The 20,438-nt window shown below is 51.5% G+C and overlaps 1 protein-coding gene across 1 annotated transcript in view; it reads left to right on the top strand.

Annotated features, from left to right (window-relative positions):
- ZC3H12D (zinc finger CCCH-type containing 12D) overlaps positions 1-20,085 on the top strand; it is a 33,866-nt gene extending 13,781 nt beyond the window's left edge. Inside the window, exons 3-6 of the mRNA XM_055535918.1 lie at positions 9,560-9,699; positions 13,345-13,579; positions 16,590-16,696; positions 18,204-20,085. Coding sequence (XP_055391893.1) covers positions 9,560-9,699; positions 13,345-13,579; positions 16,590-16,696; positions 18,204-18,994 — 1,273 coding nt within the window. The 3' untranslated portion in view covers positions 18,995-20,085. The remainder of the gene's footprint in view (positions 1-9,559; positions 9,700-13,344; positions 13,580-16,589; positions 16,697-18,203) is intronic.
- The last annotated feature ends 353 nt before the right edge of the window (positions 20,086-20,438 follow it).

Genomic DNA, 20,438 nt, shown 5'->3' with positions numbered 1-20,438 from the left:
CAATGTAAGGACTCACTGTGGTGGCTTGTCGTGTTGGGGAGCAAGGGCTCTAGGGCTCGTGGGCTCAGTAGTTGCGATTTCCAGGCTCTGGAGCACAGGCTCAACAGTCGTGGCACACAGGCTTAGCTGCTCCATGGCATGTGGCATCTTCCTGGACCAGGGTCAAACTCATGATTTCTGCATTGGCAAGCAGATTCTTTACCACTGAGCCATCAGGGAAGCCCCAGCCTCACTTTTCAGTCACAGTTTTTTTTTTCCCCCCTCTCATTTTATTTTGGAAGTTGTGTTTCCTTAAAGATCAAAATCTGTATTAGTTTCTATTGCTGCTATAATAAATTACCACACAAATGTAGTGGCTTAAAACAACACTGGTGTATCGTCCTGTAGTTCTGGAGGTCAGAAGTCCAGCCTGAGCCTTCCTGGGCTGAAATCAAGGTGATGGAAGAGCTGTGTTTCCTTCTGGGAGCTCTAGGGGATGTTGTGTTTTCTTGCCTGTTTGGGTTTCTGGAGGCCACCTGCATTCTTTGGCGCTCAGCCCCTTCCATCTTCCAAAGCAGCAATGGCCTGAAATGATGTACACAATGTGGAATCAGTATACATATCTGTGGTTTCCTGGGGAGAAGATCTGAAGCTTCCAATAGGCACTTAGAAGGTCTGTGATCCCCAAAACATAAAGAACCACTGACGTAGAATGAGCAGTTATAGGTAGTGTCATGCTTTACAGGAGGTGCTAAGCCTCTCCATTAGCTCAGAGAATGTGAGAGGGGGGTCATCTGTCCTTGCCTCTGGACATCTAGATTGAGAGAAGAAGCACAGAAATGACCTGGATGGGCTTGGCCAAGGTCAGCACTGACTGCATCAGACCCTGGCTTCACCCTTGTGCTCTGACCTTGCCACCACTGTGGAAGTTTCCATGGGCCCCTCACCCCAGGTCTTCAGAATGTACAACCCAAGGCTATCTGTCGTGGCTGAACCCAGCCTGGGGTGGCTGCTCTCTGAAGAGTGGCAGCGAGGGTCACTGACCAAACACTTTTTAAAAGAAGTGGGAATGTATTTGTTCTGAGCACACAGTTCTGTTCAAGTCATTTCAACAGGACCATACCACCCAATTCCAAGAGTCTTCCATCTCCCCACTGTAACAACAAAAGGAGTCTATTTGGCTCTTATAAGCAGGAACATTCATTTCATTTATCGTTTCCTAAGTGGCAGGTCAACTTCAGTGAGAATTCTATCAATAAGCTGCAGCGGTACAGGCATAAGATGCCGACCTGGGAAGCCAGACCTTATGCTTGCCCCTAGTTTTGCCTAGTTTGGGTTCCCTGGTGGCTCAGATGGTAAAGAATCTGCCTGAAAATTGGGAGACCTGGGTTCAGTCTCTGGGTTGGGAAGATCCCCTGGAGGAGGGTATGACAACCCACTCCAGGATTCTTGCCAGGAGAATCTCATGGAGACAGGTGCCTGGCAGGCTACAGTCCATGGAGTTGCAAAAAGTTGGACACAACTGAGCAACTAAGCACAGTTTTGCCAATCCCTTGTATTTCATGTAGGAAACCAGGGAGGTCAGAAGCAGGCAACAGAACATGGGGCTTAGAGTCCAAAGACCTGAGTTCTGGCCTCTAGCCTGTGTGTGTATGTGTGTGCTGAGTCGTGTCCGACTCTTTGCAACCCTGTGGACTGTAGCCCCCCTAGTTCCTCTGTCCATGGAATTTTCTGGGCAAGAATATGGAAATGCATTGCCACTTCCTACTCCAGGGGACTTTCATGACTCACAGATCAAACCTGTGTCTTTTGCATCTCCTATATTAGCAGGCAGAGTCTTTCCCTCTAGCACCACCTCTAGCCTAGGACCACCCAATAAAAGTCCCTGTGAAAATGGGCTGTTCTGTACCTGCACTGTGCATTGTGGTGGCCGCTTGCTACACGGGGTGACCTAACACTGGAAATGTGGCTGGTGTGGCAGAGGAGCTGAACTTCCGATTTTATTTCTTTTGAATTCACTTCAAGGGTAAGTAGCCACGTGTGGTGAGTAGTATGGTACATAACGGCTGGTATAGCTCCAGTTTCTCATCTTACCCACTGCGTGACCTCCTCGTGAGTCATCTGACATTTCTGAGCCCTGTTTATTACAATTAAGTGGCTGCGCTGAGTAATAATAGTCTCAAGTAGATTTTCATTTCTGACATTCTAGGATTCAGGTGATTATTTTATGCATGCATGAAAGAAATAAAGGCTTTTTCTTATAAAGGAAGTTCTCTTCTTCTGCAGAGGTTCAGAGAGAGTAAGTAACTTGCTCAAGGTCACAGAGAAGTAAGTGTCAGGCTCTGGATTCAGTGCTCTTTCCATTTCCTCCAGCACTGGTTATACTTGGGCTGCAAATTCTGTGCTATCTTTGGGCTTAGGGGGGGCTACCCTGGGACTAGAGCCTGCCCGTGCTCCACCAAGCTCTCCCCAGGCGTGATGAGGCCCAGACAGGCGTAATCCAGGCAGGAGATGCTGTATTTCACTCCTTCCCCAGAGGCCAGCATGCCCCTCCTAGGGCTCCTAGCCTGTTGGGAGCCCACAGAAGGTCATGGGTGCATCGCATGGTGGCTCTGCCTGACCAGAAGCACAGAGACTGGTTTCCAGGCACAATCTCTACACCTTCAGGGGTGTGTACGTGGGTGTGTGCACATGTGTGTACGTGCAGGACACAGGGAGATGTGAGCTGAGCCCTGGAGTCGCTGTATGCTTGGCCTTAAGAAAACGGTCCAGCAGGTTTTAAAAAGATGCCTTTTAAAAAAATGTGACCATTGAAAGCCTGTGACCAGCTGCATCATGGTGTTCAGGAAGAGCATTAATTCTCACTGCCAACTCTTGTCAGCATTTTTCTTGCCTGGCAAACTCACAGATACCCACACATGCGCTCACAAGTACAAGTGGTGAGCGCTCTGTAGGCAAATTTAGAAAGGAGCCATCTGAGGGTCATCAGCTTGGGGAAAAACAACCTGGTAATTTCCCATCCTCTTACTGGCCTTGACAAGGGTTTCATCTGAATGTGCCCTTGCCTTGGATTGTACAGGATTTTTTGTTAAACTTATTGTTGTTTACCTTTTTAAACTCTTAAAAACCTTAACAGGCTCTGGCATATGGTGGAGAAACGAATCTTCAGTGATGATAGAGCTCAGATGAGCAATGGAGGTTTTCATCAAGGGCTACCTATGGGGGCGAACTCCTGGGCAGGGTGTTCAACCTGGTTTTCAGCCTCTGAGTGGACTCTGACCACACTGACCTTGGGTTCCTAAGTCTGCACCTACTTCTCCTATTATGACATAAGGGAGCACCCTCTCTCAGAAGTCACCCCCCCGGACCTGAGCTGGGGAGAGATTTCTTGGTGAAATGGGTATAAACTCCAGCTTCAGAGTGTTTGCAATTTAACCCCAAATAAGAAACATGATTCAATCAGTGTTGGGCCTTTATATCTCACACCGCAAAGGAATCACTGCTTAACTTTTCCTTTCGTCCCACCCCAAAACCACCGCCTCGCTCTTCACAGGACTATCTTGTGAGCTGCTAATTTCTGCAGATTTTTTTGGGCAGTAGTTAATGATACAGAAGTGTTCAATTGGATTGTCAGTTACTGTAGATGGCTACACGCTAATGGGCGGGTGCCCCTGGCACATTTGTCATGTAGGCAGAATTTGCTTTGGGCACCAACCCACTTCCCTCACCACCTCCCTTTATTCAAAACTTACCCCTCCTCTAGCCTTTTCGCAGGGCCCGCTGCTCAGCTTGCTGCCTGATGAACTGGTTCTCGCTGACTGTTAATAAGCGCTAGGGTCCCTCCCTCAGCTTGAGCATTTTACCAGCTGGTAATTTTTTTGCTGAAGGAGCTACTGTCTGGATCCCACAGGTGGAGACTAGAGAGGGCCAGGAATAAAGGGGAAAAAATGGAGATGGGGTAGGGGGAAGAGTTTGCAGCCCAGCAGATCAGGCTGTGAAGTCAACTGCAAAATCAGTGAGCCGGGCATACGGCTTTGCTTTAGTTTCCTCAAGGGCAAAATGTGGCCACCATCACGTCCTCAAGAGCTCCTTGCAGTGGTTCAATCAGGCACGTGCACAAAGTGGCCAGGTACGCAGACTCTGTTAGAAATGAGCTCTGAGAGGCTGGGGGCAGGTTTGTTCGTTCGCTGCTCCCCAGGTCCCCAAGCACAGTGCCCCATTTATGGAGATGCTTGCTCACACCTGGATGCTGAGTGAGTGGAGGAGACGCACAGGGAAGGGTGCCTCTGGCTTATGTTCCTCCCTCTGAATGCAGGGCCTGGGCTCCCAGGGTGACTGCTGAGCTTTATTACCAGAGCTCTGCCAGCTCCCATGTGGCGAGCAGGTCTCCCCTCCTTGTGGCATCAATCCTGCCATTGCCCAGGGTGTTCCGTGGCCAGAACTAGGGCAGCCATGGTGGGGTTTTGAGGTTGGTTAAGGGAAAAAAAAAAAAGAAACATGATAAGGACTGAACAATAGATAATCTTCACATTTCAAGAGACCAGAAGGCTCTTGAAGCTGGGGTAGGGTCCATGCAAGAATGGGAATGAATGAATGAATCCTGAATGAAAATCCTCCATTCCAGAGAGGGCCAGTCCCTGAACTCCCCGAGCCTGGAATTCCAACTGGAAGAGAGGGCACTTCTAAGGGAGACAGGGAAGGTCCTGGCTGAACTGATGGACAGACATGCACTGCCTCCATTTTTGCCTTGGCCTAGCTGGCCTAGGTGGGACTTAACCTGTTCTTTGGAGATTTTTGGTTGGAGTCTTGTGTACGAGAAGCTGGAGGGCCAGTTTTTGCTGCATGAAGCCGTTGTGGCACCATTCCTTAGCTCTTCTTTTCCTGAACTCCTGAACCTCCAACCCCCTCCCCTCCACCTGCCTCCAACCGGGGCCACTGCAGGCTGAGGTCCTTCCAGAATCACTGGAACTGGTCACACCTCTCATCTTTGTCCCCTCACAGGACTGGGTTCTGTTTACCCCCATCCCTTCCCCAAATCACACACCCATCAAAGGCATCAGGGATGGAAAGCTGGTGTTTGAACAGTTGAACAGATATATAGATGTAGTCACAGAAAAGAGAGCAACCAAGGAAAAAACTGTAGGGACTTCTCTGACAGTCGGGTGGTTAAGGCTCCACGCTCCCAAATGCACAGGTTCTATCCTTGGGCGGGGAACTAAGTTCCCACATCCCACATGGCATCCCATAGAAACAAATTTTAAAGAATTGTGGCAATGATTTGTTTTTCTAAGAACTGGCTGAGGGTAGACATTGCTGCAGGGCTTCCCAGTGGCTCAGCGGTAAAGAACCTGCCTGCAGTGAAGAAGATGCAGGAGACATGGGTTCGATCCCTGGGTTGGGAAGATCCCCTGGAGGAGGGCATGGCAACTCACTCCAGTATTCTTGCCTGGAGAATACTGGGCTACAGTCCGTGGGGTTGCAAAGAGTCAGACATGACTGAAGCGACTGAGCATGCGTGCACAGACTTTGCTGTAGCCAAGAGATACCTGTGCTGGGGAGCAAGATAGGAGGGTGGGTGTCATAAAATGTTCATAACACTGCGGCAACTGCATAGAACATAGACTTTATTTTCTGTGACACATGAAATCTCTTCACTACCTTTTAGGAACCAGGAAGGAGCAAGCTTCACACTTGCTCATGTGTGGTGGCTCAGCCTCTTCTGTCTTCTGGACGACTCCAGCTTCGTGTTTCCTCTCCCTTCTCCCGCTCCTCTCCCAAATGGCATCTGGAAGCTTCTGAGACCTGGTGCTGCCTGGGAGAGGGGTCTGGGACCCTCACTGGACTCTGCTGCAGAGCAACTGGGCTGGCCGGGCTTCCGGAATGGTGAACAGAGGGACATTGGCCCTGTTTGGCCTTTGGGGGAGCCATGCTGGCTTTAGTACTCTCCCCTTGTGCAGTGCTGTGCTAATTCACTTCAGTCGTGTCCGACTCTTTGCGACCCCATTGACTGTAGCCCGCCAGGCTCTTCTGTCCATGGGAATCTCCAGGCAAGAATATTGGAGTGGGTTGCCATGCCCTCCTCCAGGGGATCTTCCCAACCTGGGGATCAAACCAGTGACCCTTATGTCTTCTGCATTGGCAGGTGGGTTCTTTACTGCTAGCACCACTTGCGACCCCCTGTTCGTCCACTCCCAGGCCACACACAGTCCTCCAGGGGAAGCAGGGAATCCAGGGGTGTTGCCTCTGGCTCACTTAGATGCTACTTTTCTTCACGACGGCCCTGCAGTCCTGGGGGATGCTGCATCTGCTGAAACCAGGATTTCTCTGAGAGGCTTGTGACTTGCCCAGGCTGTGCTGAGAGATAAGCCTTCAGCCTCTTGTTCACACCTGTCCCAGTGTTTCCAGCCTCTTCAGCCCCTCGTGGCTCAGTGGGTGGGGCATGCCTGGGAGGTGCAGGATAAGGACCCTGTGAATGGCCTCCACATTCTTCCTCCATCTCCTTTCTTTTTTCAGTTTCTGCTGGGGCAGAAGGGACTAGCTTTCCACTTCCTCTTACTTTTTTCCACAGAAGGCCCCATTGATATTTTTCTGCCTATTGTTTGCAGAAGCCTCACAGTCTAGCCTCAGTGGCCAAAGGGCTATTGCCCTTAACTGGAAGACCCTATGGACCTAGGGGTCAAGGCCTGGTTTCTGATACGTCCCTGGGGTGTAGAGTCCTCTTGAATCTCCACAAAGCTCAGCTTCCAACACTATTGATGAGCGTTTCCAGACTCCCTTTTTCTCTTGACAAACTCGGACCCCTCCTAACCCTCTCTGAGAAAACAGCAGAAGGAGCCACGCACCAGAGAAAGCACAGATGTGAGGATTTGATATGTTGGCCTTGCTTGGATGTGCAGAGGGTGCGAGAGTCGTGGGGACCTTGGCTCTCTGAGCACTCAGCTGCACCCCCTCCCACCTCCCCACCTCCCCTTCACTCACTCCACACGTTCCAGCTACACTGTCCCCTTTTTGGTCCCTGGACACGCAAACCTACATCAGGGTCCTTCCAGCCAACCCTTCCCTGCACCTGGACTGCTTCTCCTCCAGCTGCTCACAAGACCTGCTTCTCAGTCATTCATTCCTTCGACATGTTCTTATTGAACCCTTATCAATGATCAGACACCATTGTGCTAGGTGCTGGGATTTTGATGGGCAGCAACAGGAACCTATGATTTAGAAATGCATGCATGCTAAATCATTTCAATTGTGTCCGACTCTGCAACCCTATTGGACTGTAGAGTTCCATAAGATTCATCTGTCCATGGAATTCTCCAGGCAAAGATACTGGAGTGGGTTGCCATGCCCTCCTCCAGGGGACCTTCCCGACCCGGGGATGAAACCAGAGTCTCTTATGTCTCTTGCCTTGGCAAGTGGGTTCTTTACCACTAGTACCACTGGGAAGCCCATGATCTAGAAAGGGGGGTGGGTGATTCATCCCATGGGTAGATGTGCACGTTAAGCTGTGGTAAGTGCAGGAAGGACAAGGACGTGTCCTTGCTGTGAGGACTTGTAACAGGGGAATCTGATGGAGCTGCTTTTCCTAAGGAAGTGGCGATGAAGCTGAGAGCTAAAGGAGAGGGAGGAATGGACTGGATTAAGAGGGGAGGAAATAGTTGGTAGAGGCCTTGCAGTGGGAGTGGAGGGAGGTGCATGGCCAGGACGAAGGGCTGAGGGATTGCGATGGGGTGGAAGTCGTGAGCAGAGGGTGGCTAATCTGGCCTTAAGCTGGTCTGTGGCCCATCCATGGCTGAGTTCATTGAGTGTGCATTCTCAGTATCTCAAATCCATGCCCTTGTCTCCCTCTCCAGCAAAACACTGCTGACCTCTACTGACTGAGTCTGAGGGATGTTTTAAGGGATGCTTTGGCTTCTCAGAGCAGCATTTGACTGCTTCTTTCTCAGGGCTCCCACAGTGCAGTCTCTTTTGTTTTACCCCCTTCCTTTCTTTTCTTTACTTTTAATTTTTTAATTTATCTTTTGGTCTTAGTTCTGGACCAGGGACTGAACTTGGGTCTCCTGCACTGGAACCGTGGAGTCTTAACCACTGAACACCAGGGAAGTCCCCTACCCACTTCTTTTCTGATAGATGCCTTTTGTCTCTTGTGTGATTGTCCTTCTTTACCTGTGACCAGCTGCTGAGCTCCGGAGCTCCTTCACGCCCAGTTCCCCGGCCACTCATTCCCTGTCTAGGTGATCGGGCAATTCTCTCCACGTGGTGGCTCCAACCAGTACTTAAACAGATGATTCACACGTTTTATCACCCAGACCTCTCTTCTGAACCCTGGCTGTTTATTTAATATTTCCATTTAGAGGTCACCAAGGCTCTTCCCATCTCAACATGTGTCCAAAACCAAACGCAGGATCGTTTTCTCTAAATCCTGTCTTCCTCCAGACCAGGGTCTGTCTCAGGGCCCTCCATTCCCCTTATACAAGCTGGAGATCTAGCAGCTCCTCAATGTCTTTTTTGCTAGCATCCCTGTATCCAACTGATCACTGCATCTGGAGATATTACCTCCTGAGTATCTCTCGCTCAAGTTCACTCCTCTTCATCACCACCAGCTGGGGCCAGATCACCATCAGGTTCTGCTCTGACAGTCACTACAGCAGCTTCTTAACTGCTGCTGCTGCTGCTAAGTCGCTTCAGTCGTGTCCGACTCTGTGCGACCCCATAGATGGCAGCCCACCAGGCTTCCCCATCCCTGGGATTCTCCAGGCAAGAACACTGGAGTGGGGTGCCATTTCCTTCTTAACTTCTGTCCACCCTCCATTCTTGCTCCTCCCAACTTACTGTCCTCTGTGGTGCCAGGTGGAGCTCTGAAACATACATCAGATCAGCTCACATCACATAAGCATGCCTGCTCAGTTTCTCAGTCACTAAATCGTGTCCAGCTCTTTGTGACCCCATAAACTATAGCCCACCAGGCTCTCTGTCCATGGAATTTCTCCAGGCAAGAAGACTGGAGTGGGTTGCCATTTCCTTCTCCTGGTGATCTTCCCAACCCAGGGATTGAACCCTTGTCTCCCGCATTGGCAGGCGGCATCTTTACCTCCAAGCCACCACACACCCCCTGTCTTAAAATCCTACAGCTTCTTATTCCTCTTAGGAGCAAGACAGACCTTCAGAACAAGTCCCTGACTGATTTTGAGCAACCTCTCACACCACTCTCTCCTTCCTGCCTGCGTGGATGATTTCAGTGGAATTTGTGGGGCATGTTGACCTTGTTACTTGGACTTGGGAAGCCCACCATCACATTGACAACCCTCTCTTGATCCTTATAAGCTTCAGTTAATAAGAGGAACTTGTCTTTTCATCCTTGGAATGAATGTACTCCCCAAGGAGCCTGAGACCCCCTACATGTTATCACAAGCTAATTGGTTCCGATTAAGGGATATATTTTGTGTAAAGAATGACCTATTTTCAAAATGCAGATTTGCCTGATTCCCTTTGATGATGAGACTAGCATCCAGGCTATTCCCAGGAAAAATCACTCTTGAGAAACCCCGCCTGTTTCTCTACAGATCCCTTTGTTTTCTCATTGTAGCCATGGGAATAAAGAAATCTTCTCTTGCCGGGGAATCCAGCTGGCCGTGGACTGGTTCAGGGACAGAGGACACACCTACATCAAAGTTTTTGTCCCCTCCTGGAGGAAAGAGCCACCGAGGTCTGACGCCCCGATTACAGGTATGCTCGAGCGGCTGCGCTCTCAAGACACACTGCTCACCTTTCCTCCGCAGCACTCCCCACAGCTGCAATCGGCTGTCTGCTTACCGTTTGTTTGATGGTGTCTGTCTTCTCGCTGAACTCTAAGCTCCATGAAAGCACGACCAGAGCCCTAGCGCCTGGTGTAACATCTGGCATGTTGTAGGTGCCTAATAGTTGTTGAACAGGCGATTGGGCGTATTTACTCTTTTAGTGTGAAAGATTAAGTTTCGAAAATAACTATTTAATAACTTTTAACACTCTTCAGAAAAAGTTGGTCTGCTTCCCACCCCTAATAGAGTATAGGAAATGAAAGAGACATCCATTTGGTCCACTGACTATCTAGTCCAATCTCTTCATTAACAAAAAAAAAAAAAAAGGAAATCGGCATCCAGGGAATTCTTTATTTTTAATTCTTACATCAGCTAGGAATATTTTAAGCTACGAAGAACAGAATAAGTCATTTAAATAAACAGGTTTTTTTTTTGTTTGTTTGTCTGGCTTTCTTATAAGAAGAGGTCCCATCCTGAGATATTATTGGTGTTGTTTCAGCCATGTTAGCGATGGTATGACTGACCTCAAGTGATCCTGGGAGGTTTCACTGAGTTTTTCTTCCAGTCTTTTAACTGAAGGTTTTTGGTTTTGTTTTCAGTTCTGTCAGTGTTTACCAATTGCTTCTTATTCTCTTTCTGATTCTATTTTAAATAAAATGCTATTCTTGTTTTATAGTATCTTCTTGAATATTCCTATACTAATACAGGCTTTGAAAAAGTTCTCTGAAGGTCCATGAATCATATTTCTTTTCTCTGATTCTCTTTGTTCCCTTGTCTTTTTCTCTCTGTGCTGTTAAATCTTCTTCCCCAAAGTTTGGTGATCCTTTGCTTGTTAGTGTTTACTTGTGAATAAAGAACCAGACTGGTTAAATATACACCTGTGCAATTTCCATAGACTTTCTCTCCTGGTATTTGGATCTCTCCCCCAAAGTCAAGGCTGACCTTTGACTATGTTGACCAGCAGAGTTTGCTTCATCGCACCCTGCATGCAACAGGCAGGAGGCAGCTGTTGGAACTGGAAGTAGCATTGCCACAAGGGTGATGTTTTACTGTAGGAGGTCAAAGGCCTCCTCCTTTGTAGTTACGTTTTCACTTCCCTTATAGATACGGGGACAGGAAAGGGTGGATGGGGCTGCCCCATAGTAACCCTTCAGTTAATCATCTGACTTTTTCCCACTCTCCACTCCTGCTGGAAAGTGGGGCTTTGCAGAGAACAGGCTCCACCTCTGCTTCAGCCTCTGTATGCATTCGGGGGTTATGGCTCCCTCTATAATATAGGATCAGTATAATCCTACCTGCTTTCTGTCTTCCTAAAATTTATCAAAATTTGGTTTTGCTGGTGGTTTTTTTTTATGTGATTTTTAATGTGATTATGAATCTCTTCCCCCTTCTGTACTTTTTCACTGCTTTTTCAATGAGATTATGAGAAGCCAGGGAATGAACACTTGTGTTCATCATGGACCACTCATCCCAGATTACTCTTTATGGTCTGAATGTGGAGGATGGTGGCTTTCAACAGTTGTGCAGTATTGTGCAATATATATTATGCAACATAGAATGGGTAAAGAGTAGGGAATTCACTTTGGGGTAGGGAAGAATTTTTAAACAAGCCACAAGAAGTGTCAGGAGATGGGAAAGAGTCATAAATTTGCCTACATTAAAATAGAAACTTCTGTTCATTAGCAGATACCACAAAAACAAGAGAACGAAAAAACAAGCCTCAGACTGGGAGAGGCCACACATCACATATCCCTGATGAAGGATTACAGTCCAGAATCTACAGGGAACTTCTCCAGGCTAGTAAGACTGAAAGGAGAGATAGAAATATGTGCTGAGGCATGAATAAGCCTTTGATGGGAAACACAAATGGCCAGTAAACATATGAAGAGATGTTCAGTTGTATTAGTAACCAGAGAAACGCAAAATAAAACCACAAGAGGCTACTTTATACCCTATCTATCTATCCCCAATCTATATATAGACCGGGAAAAATTTAAAAACCTGCAAATGTCAAGTGCCAGCAAGTTCATCTCAGATGTTGTGTTGAGTAGTAACTTGATATAACTTCTTTGGAAAATGATTCAGCATTGTTCTTGTAAGGCAGCTTTCCCTACAATTCAGCAATATCATTTCTTAAGACAGACCCTGGAGAAATCCTTGTCTCCTGTACAGGGAGACTTCTGTGCAAAACTGACAACCTTGACATGGCCAGACCTCCCCCACACACTGTTCAATGAAGAAACAAATTGCATAGGATGTACGCATGAGGACTCCATTTGTGTAAAGTCTGGAGGTTCATAATCATGTTGGAAATAATCCTTCTGAAGGGTACATATGTATGCATCCTAAAAAGTAAGAGCAAGGGAATTATAAATACAAAGTTCTAAAAACTGGGTTATCTTAAAGGGAGTGAAGGGAGAGGTAAACTTCAAGCCACAATGGGGACTGCAAAGCACAAACTGTGCTCTGTTCTCAAAGGGAGTGCTGCATACATGGCATTTAACAAATTAATTATAAATTTAAATTGAAGTATAATTGACTTACAGTATTATATTAGTGGGGTTCCTAGGTAGTGCTAATGGTAAAGAATCCACCCACACTGCAGAAGACATGGGTTCAGTCCCGGAGTCAGGAAGATCCCCTGGAGGAGGGCATGGCAACCCACTCCAGTATTTTTGCCTAGAGAATCCCAAGGACAGAGGAGCCTGGCGGGCTACAGTCCATAGGGCCGCAGAGTCAGACATGACTGAGCACAATTACATTAGTTTCAGGTATACGGCATAGTGATTTGGTATTTTTATACATTACAAAATGATCACCTTTTTTTAAAGTTATTTTTGTGCTATTATATGCATTACGCACTTTTTTTAAAAGTCTGGGAACCATATCATATAGCAAAGGACTTAGACTTGAGGGGAGAAACAATTTGTGAAGAACATGCTCATATTTTTTCACATTGGGAGTAACTGTTTCATGTGGAAGGAATTTCTTTTGTCTCCAACTTCGAAGCTAAGATCACAGAGTAGACCTTCCAGGTATGCAGATTTTAGCTCCTGTTAAGAGTCCTTGTAAAGCCTGCACCACCTGAGACATAATCCATCCTCCCAGGTTTCTTGGGGGCTCGCCAGCCCCACATGGACTGGTTCAGCCTCCCCACAGATGCTGTGAGGCAGGTGCAGGAGTCGTTTTCCTTATTTTAAAAATGTAAAACTTGATGTTTAGAGAGGGGCAAAGCACCCCAGTGTCAAGTGTTAGTCACTCAGTCGTGTCTGACTCTTTGCAATCATAGACTGTAGCCCGCCAGGCTCCTCTGTCCCTGGGATTTCCCAGGCAAGAATACTGGAGTGGATTGCCACTTCCTTCTCCAGGGCATCTTCCTGCCCCAGGGATCGAACTTGAGTCTCCTGCTTGACTTAGATGGAGGTGGGGGGAGGGGGAAGAAGCGGGGAGGAGGGGGCCATCGGAGAGGAGCCTGGAGTTGCTGGACCTGCCTCAGGTCTGAGGCTGGTTCTGGGGGTGGGGAGTCCCCCTACCCGGAGAAGATGCTCCATGCGGTGCCCCCTGCTGTCTGCAGAGCAGCACGTGCTGGAGGAGCTGGAGAGGCAGGCGGTGCTGGTGTACACGCCGTCCCGCAAAGTGAGCGGCAAGCGCGTGGTGTGCTATGACGACCGCTACATCGTGAAGGTGGCCTACGACCTGGACGGCGTCATCGTCTCCAACGACAACTACCGCGACCTGCAGAGCGAGAACCCTGAGTGGAAGTGGTTCATCGAGCAGAGGCTGCTCATGTTCTCCTTCGTCAACGATCGGTACGTGGTGCCCATGGGGTCCCAGGGTGCGTGGGACGGGGGCGGTGACCGGCAGAAACCGCTCCAACTAGCTCGGGCCCGCGGGGCTCAGTCACGGGCTCTAAGACATCCCCCCGCCCTCCACCATCTCTGTCGGCCTCTCGGTTCTCCTCTCTTTCGAGACCAGCTTTCCCCTTGGGGCTGTTTTGTCCCTACTGCCTGTGACCCTTCTGTTCCCATGCCCACATCCAGCTGACCCAGCGCCCAGTTGCCTGACAGGTGTCCAGGCATGGGCAACATCCTCTTTCCTTTGGGGCTGTTTAAGATCTTGGAACTGACTGTCTTAATAGGGCTTGGTGGACATTTTCCAGGGAATCTGATTGATTTCATCTGCCCGCCCTGGGTCAGGTCCACCTCGGACCTACCAGAGACAGGGTGGTGGGTGGGACGGGGAGGGTGTGGTCAGGGTCACAAGGTACAGACCAGATAGCACGTGCAGGACAAGGGCCTCCTGGCAGAGCTAGGGTGGGAGAAGTGATGGCTGGTCCACGGCCGGCCTGTTGAGGGGCAAGGGGAGGATCCTGGCTGGGTGGGCGTGGTCACAGGGTGGGACAAGGTGGGGGAGGGCACGGCCGCTGAGACCTGGCTCCATCTCAATTTCTGTTCCAGGAATAACAGCTCTGTCCTCATTGCTGGCTCTCTCCTTGGCTGTTAAGAATGTGGTCGAGGACAAGCTGCTCAGCTCTGTGAGGGCAGGGCATGTATGTGTTTTATCTGCAACGGGCCCCAGCCAGCCTGGCACACGTGGGCACCCAATGGCTAGGAATAGTTGTAGATAGTGAGTGACTGTCACTGGCTGCAGCCCTAAGGAAGGGAAGACGGGAACAGAGAGGCCACATGGCCGCTGCATGCAGCAGACCAAATCTTGACCCCAGAGCCTGGGGGGCTGTGTGTGTGGTGGAAAGAGCTGGAAGCAGCAGATGAGGCTTCAAGCTGAGGCTCTGCCATTTACCAGCTGTGTGAGGTGTGCGAACTCTCAACCTCACTGGGCTGAGCGTCCTTCACCTTGAACTTACCACACTTTGGTTTAGTCAAGGAGCTTCCCAGGTGGTGCTAGTGGTAAATAACCCACCTGCCAATGCAGGAAGCATAAGAGACGCGGGTTCTATCCCTGGATCATTAAGATCCCCTGGAGGAGGAAGTGGCTACCCACTCCGGTATTCTTGCCTGGAGAATCCCATGGACAGAGGAGGCTGGCGGGCTGCAGTCCACATGGTCGCAAAGAGCTGGACATGACTGAAGCGACTCAGCAGGCACGCACAGATTAGTCATTCTTACCTCTTAGGTGATCTGGAGGATCAGAGAGGACTGTGCCCCGTAGAGGCTGTGGTTACTCTTAGGTCAGGCCAGGACATGTGCCTCCAGGGGCGTGCTGGTGCCCCCACTACCCCCAGGCTCACAGTCAAGGAGGCAGAGGTTAGCTCCTAAGCCCCAGGGCAGATGGTCAGAGCAGCTACCCTGCAGTAACCCCCACAGTCATGTCCACATTCACAAGGCTGGCAGCTCCCTCTCTCTGGCTCCGCCCTGGAGGAAATCTGGCATGGCTGGTCATCATGGGATCCAGAAAATCCTCACTGAGGTCTGATGGATCATGGCTGCCTCTGGCCTGGCGACAGCTCGGGGTCCAGGCCAAGTCCTCTTGACGAACTGGCCTCCGCTCAGGGCCTGCCCGGAGGTCCCCAGCTGCCAGAGTGCAGAGCCTGCCGCCTGCCCGAGGGCAAGGACGCCCTCCCCACGCCCAGGGCATGTCCACAGGGCTGTCTTGGCCCAGCTCCCGGCTGTGAGGCCCGGGAAAGAGCAGGAGGTGAAGCCTCAGGGAACTTTTAATAACTGCACTGGGTGGCTCCCTGGATTCTTGGTCAGGGCCCAACTCTGAGAAGCCAGCTGTGTAGCTGGGATCTCAGCCACAGAGGCTGTCCTCGGCCGGGGATCGCCCAGCTCAGGGTCGGCCTGGTGGACGTGGTCTGCAGGGTGGGACCCCCCAGCATGACCCTCCACTCTTAGGGGGAAGCCAGTCTGTAAAAACAGGCCCCCGATTAGAATCCACACCCTCTCTAGTGGAACCTTTGTATGACCTTCGAGTGTCTCCTGGGAATGAAAATATTCACATATAAAAAAAAAAATGGATTGTGCTAAATGAGGGAGTTTTCCTTCTGAGAAATGTTTTCCCCCTTGAGCTCTGGGCTCTGTAGCTGTGTTCCCTTCTTCCTTAATGCCCAGGAAGGGAAGGGGCTGGCAGGGGGCAGGGTGGTGTCAGAGAGTGACATAGTAACATTCCCCCCGCAGACCCCAGGTTTTCGGGGGGTGGGGTGGAGCCCAGGCTGCACCTGTGTGCAGGCCACACCTGTATCCTCTGCCTTTCTGACCTGCTGACTGGCCTTTCAGACTCTGTAAATTTTTTATCCTGCACCTGAGAGGCCCAGACCTGTGGGGTGACACGGGAGAAATGGAGTTCACAGAACAAGAGGCCATTTGTGGCCCCACAGAGGTCTCTAGCCACCCATCGAGGACACTGGAAGACAGCATGGAACCGCTTTCAGGCTAAGTCCCGGGGAGGCCTGGTGCACTTCTGCTTCATCGTTAGTGACTAAAATCCACCTGGGAAACTGTTACAATGCAGATTCCCGCACAGCCCGAGGTTCTGTTTAAGCAGCTCTCTTGTGAGGCCCAGAGCCTGCCTTTTTCAAGGAGCTGCTGAGTGAGTCTGATGCTGCTGACTCAGCAGGAGAAACACCTGGATGAGGCCTGGGGCCGCTGTCCTGGGAGCTGTCCACGCTGAGCTCTGTGCCGGTCAGTGTGGACAAAGGCTGCACGTCTCTAACACGCTGCAACTCCTGGGTGGGAGAAAGAGCCCCGAACCGAGAGGCCAGGCCAAAGCCAGGCCTGGTGCTGCTCTCCTCCCCCTCCACCAGGTGCCAGTGGTGAGTTTCTGTGTGGCTTGCAGTCACCCACCCCCATGCTTGTTTTCTAGGTTCATGCCTCCTGATGACCCCCTGGGCCGTCGGGGACCCACCTTGAGCAACTTCCTGAGCAGGAAGCCAAAGCCCCCAGAGCCGTCCTGGCAGCACTGCCCCTACGGTGGGTAGCGCCCCACATCTGTGGGCCCTGTTCAGGTCAGAAGTGCTGGCTGGCTGGTCAACAGCATGGGTTCTAGCCTGGGTTCCGATATTTCATGTTTCTAGAAAGATGTAAGGTAATATAGGCCGCGTCCTATGTGTATTAATAAGCAGATGAAGAATACGGAGGCTCTCTTTGCATGTATACATCGCATGATTCATCCGTAATTCATGTCTTGGCAAATGTGTCTAACAGATGAGAAGGTTGTTATTGTATCTGATATATAGCGTGTTGCTAAAAATAAGCCTGTTAAGATTTGTAAAATTAGGCAAATGCCTAATAGAGAACCAGAGTTTCATCCTGATGAGATGTTTGATGGTCAGCAGCACGGGCTGTTAGCCGGGTTCTGCCCTTAGTCAGCTGTGTGACCCTGGGGAGGTAACTGAACCTCTCTGGATGGCAGTTAGAAAGCTGTAATCATTGTCATTGTAATGACGAACTGCCATCCCAGACGCCTGTTGCATAAGGCTTGTGAGGGCTGGATGCAGGGGTCACCCACAGAGCAAAGCCACGGCCAGGAACCAGGATTGCTGTCTGTGTGCACCCCCAAGCTCTCCTTTCTCAGTCCCTTCCTCTGGCACCTTGTGCCCCCATCCTGCCCCACAGTCTCCCCTACCCTCCTACTTTGGTTGGTAGGAGACTTTGGTTGGTGTTATCCACTAAGAATCGAGGATTCTATCCCAGAGCCCTCCAGGGACACCAGCCTTCTAGCCAGTTCTTTCACTAGCTTGCTTTAGCAAGTTATTTAATGTACCCAGGTCTGGTTTCTTTGTGCCTATAAAAGTTTAGGACGTCTTAAGTGATACTGAAAGTCATTTCTTGTTAGAATTAAGGTGCTCACAGACACATTCTGGTGGCCGGTCTTCCCTTCCACTCTCAGAAGGGCCCTGATTTGGATGATAAATTATTTGATCACCTGTGTTAAAACAGTCTATAAGGAAGAGGGCAAGGGATGTGGACTGGGTGGGGGGAAGGGGGGGGTGGACACGGAGGGTGGGGGGAGGGGGGACATGCAGGGTAGGGGTAGGGAGGAAATCAAGTGAGCAGTGGAGGCCCATCCATATGCACCTACTCTTCACCTCCGAGGTTGGCAGGATCCACAGGATCCCTGGGGAAGTAGAGGCTGAAGGTCACTGGACCCAGAGATTCGGTCTCAGTTCCTGGTTATGGAGTCCGCAGACAAGACCTTGCCTTGAGCTGGTAACGCTGGGGTACTGTGTGCAGCGCCCAGTACCACGAGGAGCAGGGTGCTGCGCCCGCATCCATCCTGTCGGCGCCCCAGGGCACTTCTCGCCCGCCACCTCCTCTGGCCCCAAACCTTGTAAGGCTGCAGCAGGCCTGGGGGCCTTCCCCCCAGGAATCGCCAACAAGAAAGGCGGCGCGGGGCGGCCGCTGCCGGGACCCCACGGGCGTCCTCACCCGAGGTCTCACCATGGTCCTCCCCCCACCCCCACTCTGTCCCTTCCAGGCAAGAAATGCACCTACGGCATCAAGTGCAAGTTCTACCACCCGGAGAGGCCGCACCAGGCGCAGCTGGCGGTAGCCGACGAGCTCCGCGCGCAGACACGGGCCTGGCGGGGCGCGGGCGGCGAGGAAGAGCGGCGGGGGAGCGCGCGCGCGGCCAGCCTGGCGGAGCAGGGCGGCTCCCGGGACGCCCCCGCCGCCCGGCCCGGCCCCCGGGAGCTCGGCACGCGCAGCCTGCCCACTGCGCGGCGGTCGGCGGGCGTGGCGACTCTCGAAAGCAGCTTCTCGCGGCTCTTCCTGAGTGACGACCCGGGGCTCCTCCGGGCGCCCCCTCGGGGCCCTGGCTGCGGCCTCGCACCCGGGCCGCCCGGTCCCGATTGGGTGGCGCCCGGGTCCTTGTCGTCCCTGCCAGCCCCACCCGGCCTCCTGAGCCCGCCTGGCCTGCGGGGTGAGTATGGCCCCTGCGCCCCGCAGAGCGACCGACGCTCCCCGCGCCAGCAGCCCGGCGACCCGTGGGTCCTTCCTCCAGGCGCTGGCCAGCTTCCGGGTCGCTCGGCCTGGGCCGAGTCGGACTGGGACGACGGTGCCTTCGGGGGGCCCTTGAGGCCGGCGCCCCAGGCTGTAGCTGGCGAGGTGGACGCGCGCTCCCGGGCGCGCACCGCGCTCTGCAGTATCTTTCCGCCCCACGAGGTGGACAGCATCATGGCCCTGTTCCCCGAGCTCTCCGACGTGGCCAGGCTCATGCTCCTCATCCAGAGATTCCAAAGGTCCAGTGCGCCCGTGGGGAAGCGCTGAGGAGCTAGTGGAAGCCACCGCGTGTGATGACACAGTCTTGTCTTGTACCCTAACTGGGCTGGTGGTGATCAGCCTGCACCTGGGCCTGCCCACCCTGTGGAGCCAGCCCCTTTTGCTTTAAAGATGGTCAGTTCCCTGGAGGAAGCCAGCTTCATCACCTTTTGTGGTGCCCATGGTGGCGCTTGATGACCTTCACTGATGACACAGGGGCTGCTGCTGCAAGTCCATGTCCTGCAGAATAAGGTTGACCTTAAGTGGCAGGAGTGATTTCTCCTGCCTGAAGACTAGGAGGCCCACTGCAGCCCCAAGGTTTTGTCCAGAGCACTCCTTGGCTGTTTTTGTCTAGCTACAACTGGGAGCCCTAAGTTGGTCACAAGATCAATTTAATGAGTGACACCTGAAATAGAGGGAAATGGGAAATTGCAGAGCATACTCCACTTAAACAGGCTAAGTAGGAAAGTCTGTTAGCTACCAGTGTGCTTGGTAGCTATATGTATTCTTGGCTTCCATGGACAGAGGAGTCTGGCTGGCCCATAGGGTCGCATAGAGTGGGACATGACTGAAGCAACTTAGCACACACACACACAGCCATGTGAACTCAATGTGGGTAATGGGCAAAAGGGGGGAAACTGGTGAAAGGCCTTGGATTTCATTGCAGCAGATCAAGTTTGAAATCTGTCGTCAGTTGGCCAGAGGAGATGTTGGCATCTGGAGGTTTTCATATGAGCTGTTTTTAGCCTCTGAGGGGAACCCAGAGTTCTAGCTTCCATGTATGGGCCCTGCTTGTCACTCTGATATGGTGTGGCTGTGCTGGTTTGTGGAGGTGTGGCGGGTCGCCTGGTACCGGGCCCTCACACCCACACACCCCCCACTTGACTCAGGGCTGTGTCCTTGTTTTTCAGCCAGCCGTCCATCGTGGTAGTTTCCAGCCCAGGCCCTCTATTGCCCAAGCCTTCTGAGCCACACCTCACAGCTGAGCCCAATCCCAGTGATTTAGGACTTTTGCTCAGAAACCTCCAGGGGGATCCGAGGAGCGCTCGGATGAGCCTCTCGTCTATGAGGTTTCTCGCCACCTCAGCCATTGCTGTTTCTCCTAGCTAACTACTGCTTTGAGTTTGGGGAGGGGAGGGGAGGGCTTACCTATTTGCAATAGATAGAGATGAGGCAGTGCTGCCAGGATGCAGGCCTTGTGTCCTCTGGGGCTCTGGGTGGCATCCACCCATTCACTCTGGGGTACCAGTCCGACTCACAGATCTTGGCTGCTTTGTTCCTGAGAAGACCGTGAGGCACCTCCCAGTGGAAATCCACCTCCCAGACCGCGGCAAGACTGCAGACTGGCAAGCACTCCCAGGGTGTCTGCTGGAGAATCTGCTTCTGCGCCCTTCAGTGTGGTCAATGCTGCCTTTAGAGATACAGAGATGATGTGTTTCCTGAGAACCCTTTC

The sequence above is a fragment of the Bubalus kerabau genome, chromosome 9 (genome assembly GCF_029407905.1).
Source record: "Bubalus kerabau isolate K-KA32 ecotype Philippines breed swamp buffalo chromosome 9, PCC_UOA_SB_1v2, whole genome shotgun sequence".
In the NCBI taxonomy this organism is placed as follows: Eukaryota; Metazoa; Chordata; class Mammalia; order Artiodactyla; family Bovidae; genus Bubalus; species Bubalus kerabau.
Note: the sequence above shows the minus strand (reverse complement) of the source record. Positions and strands in the feature narration are given on the sequence as shown.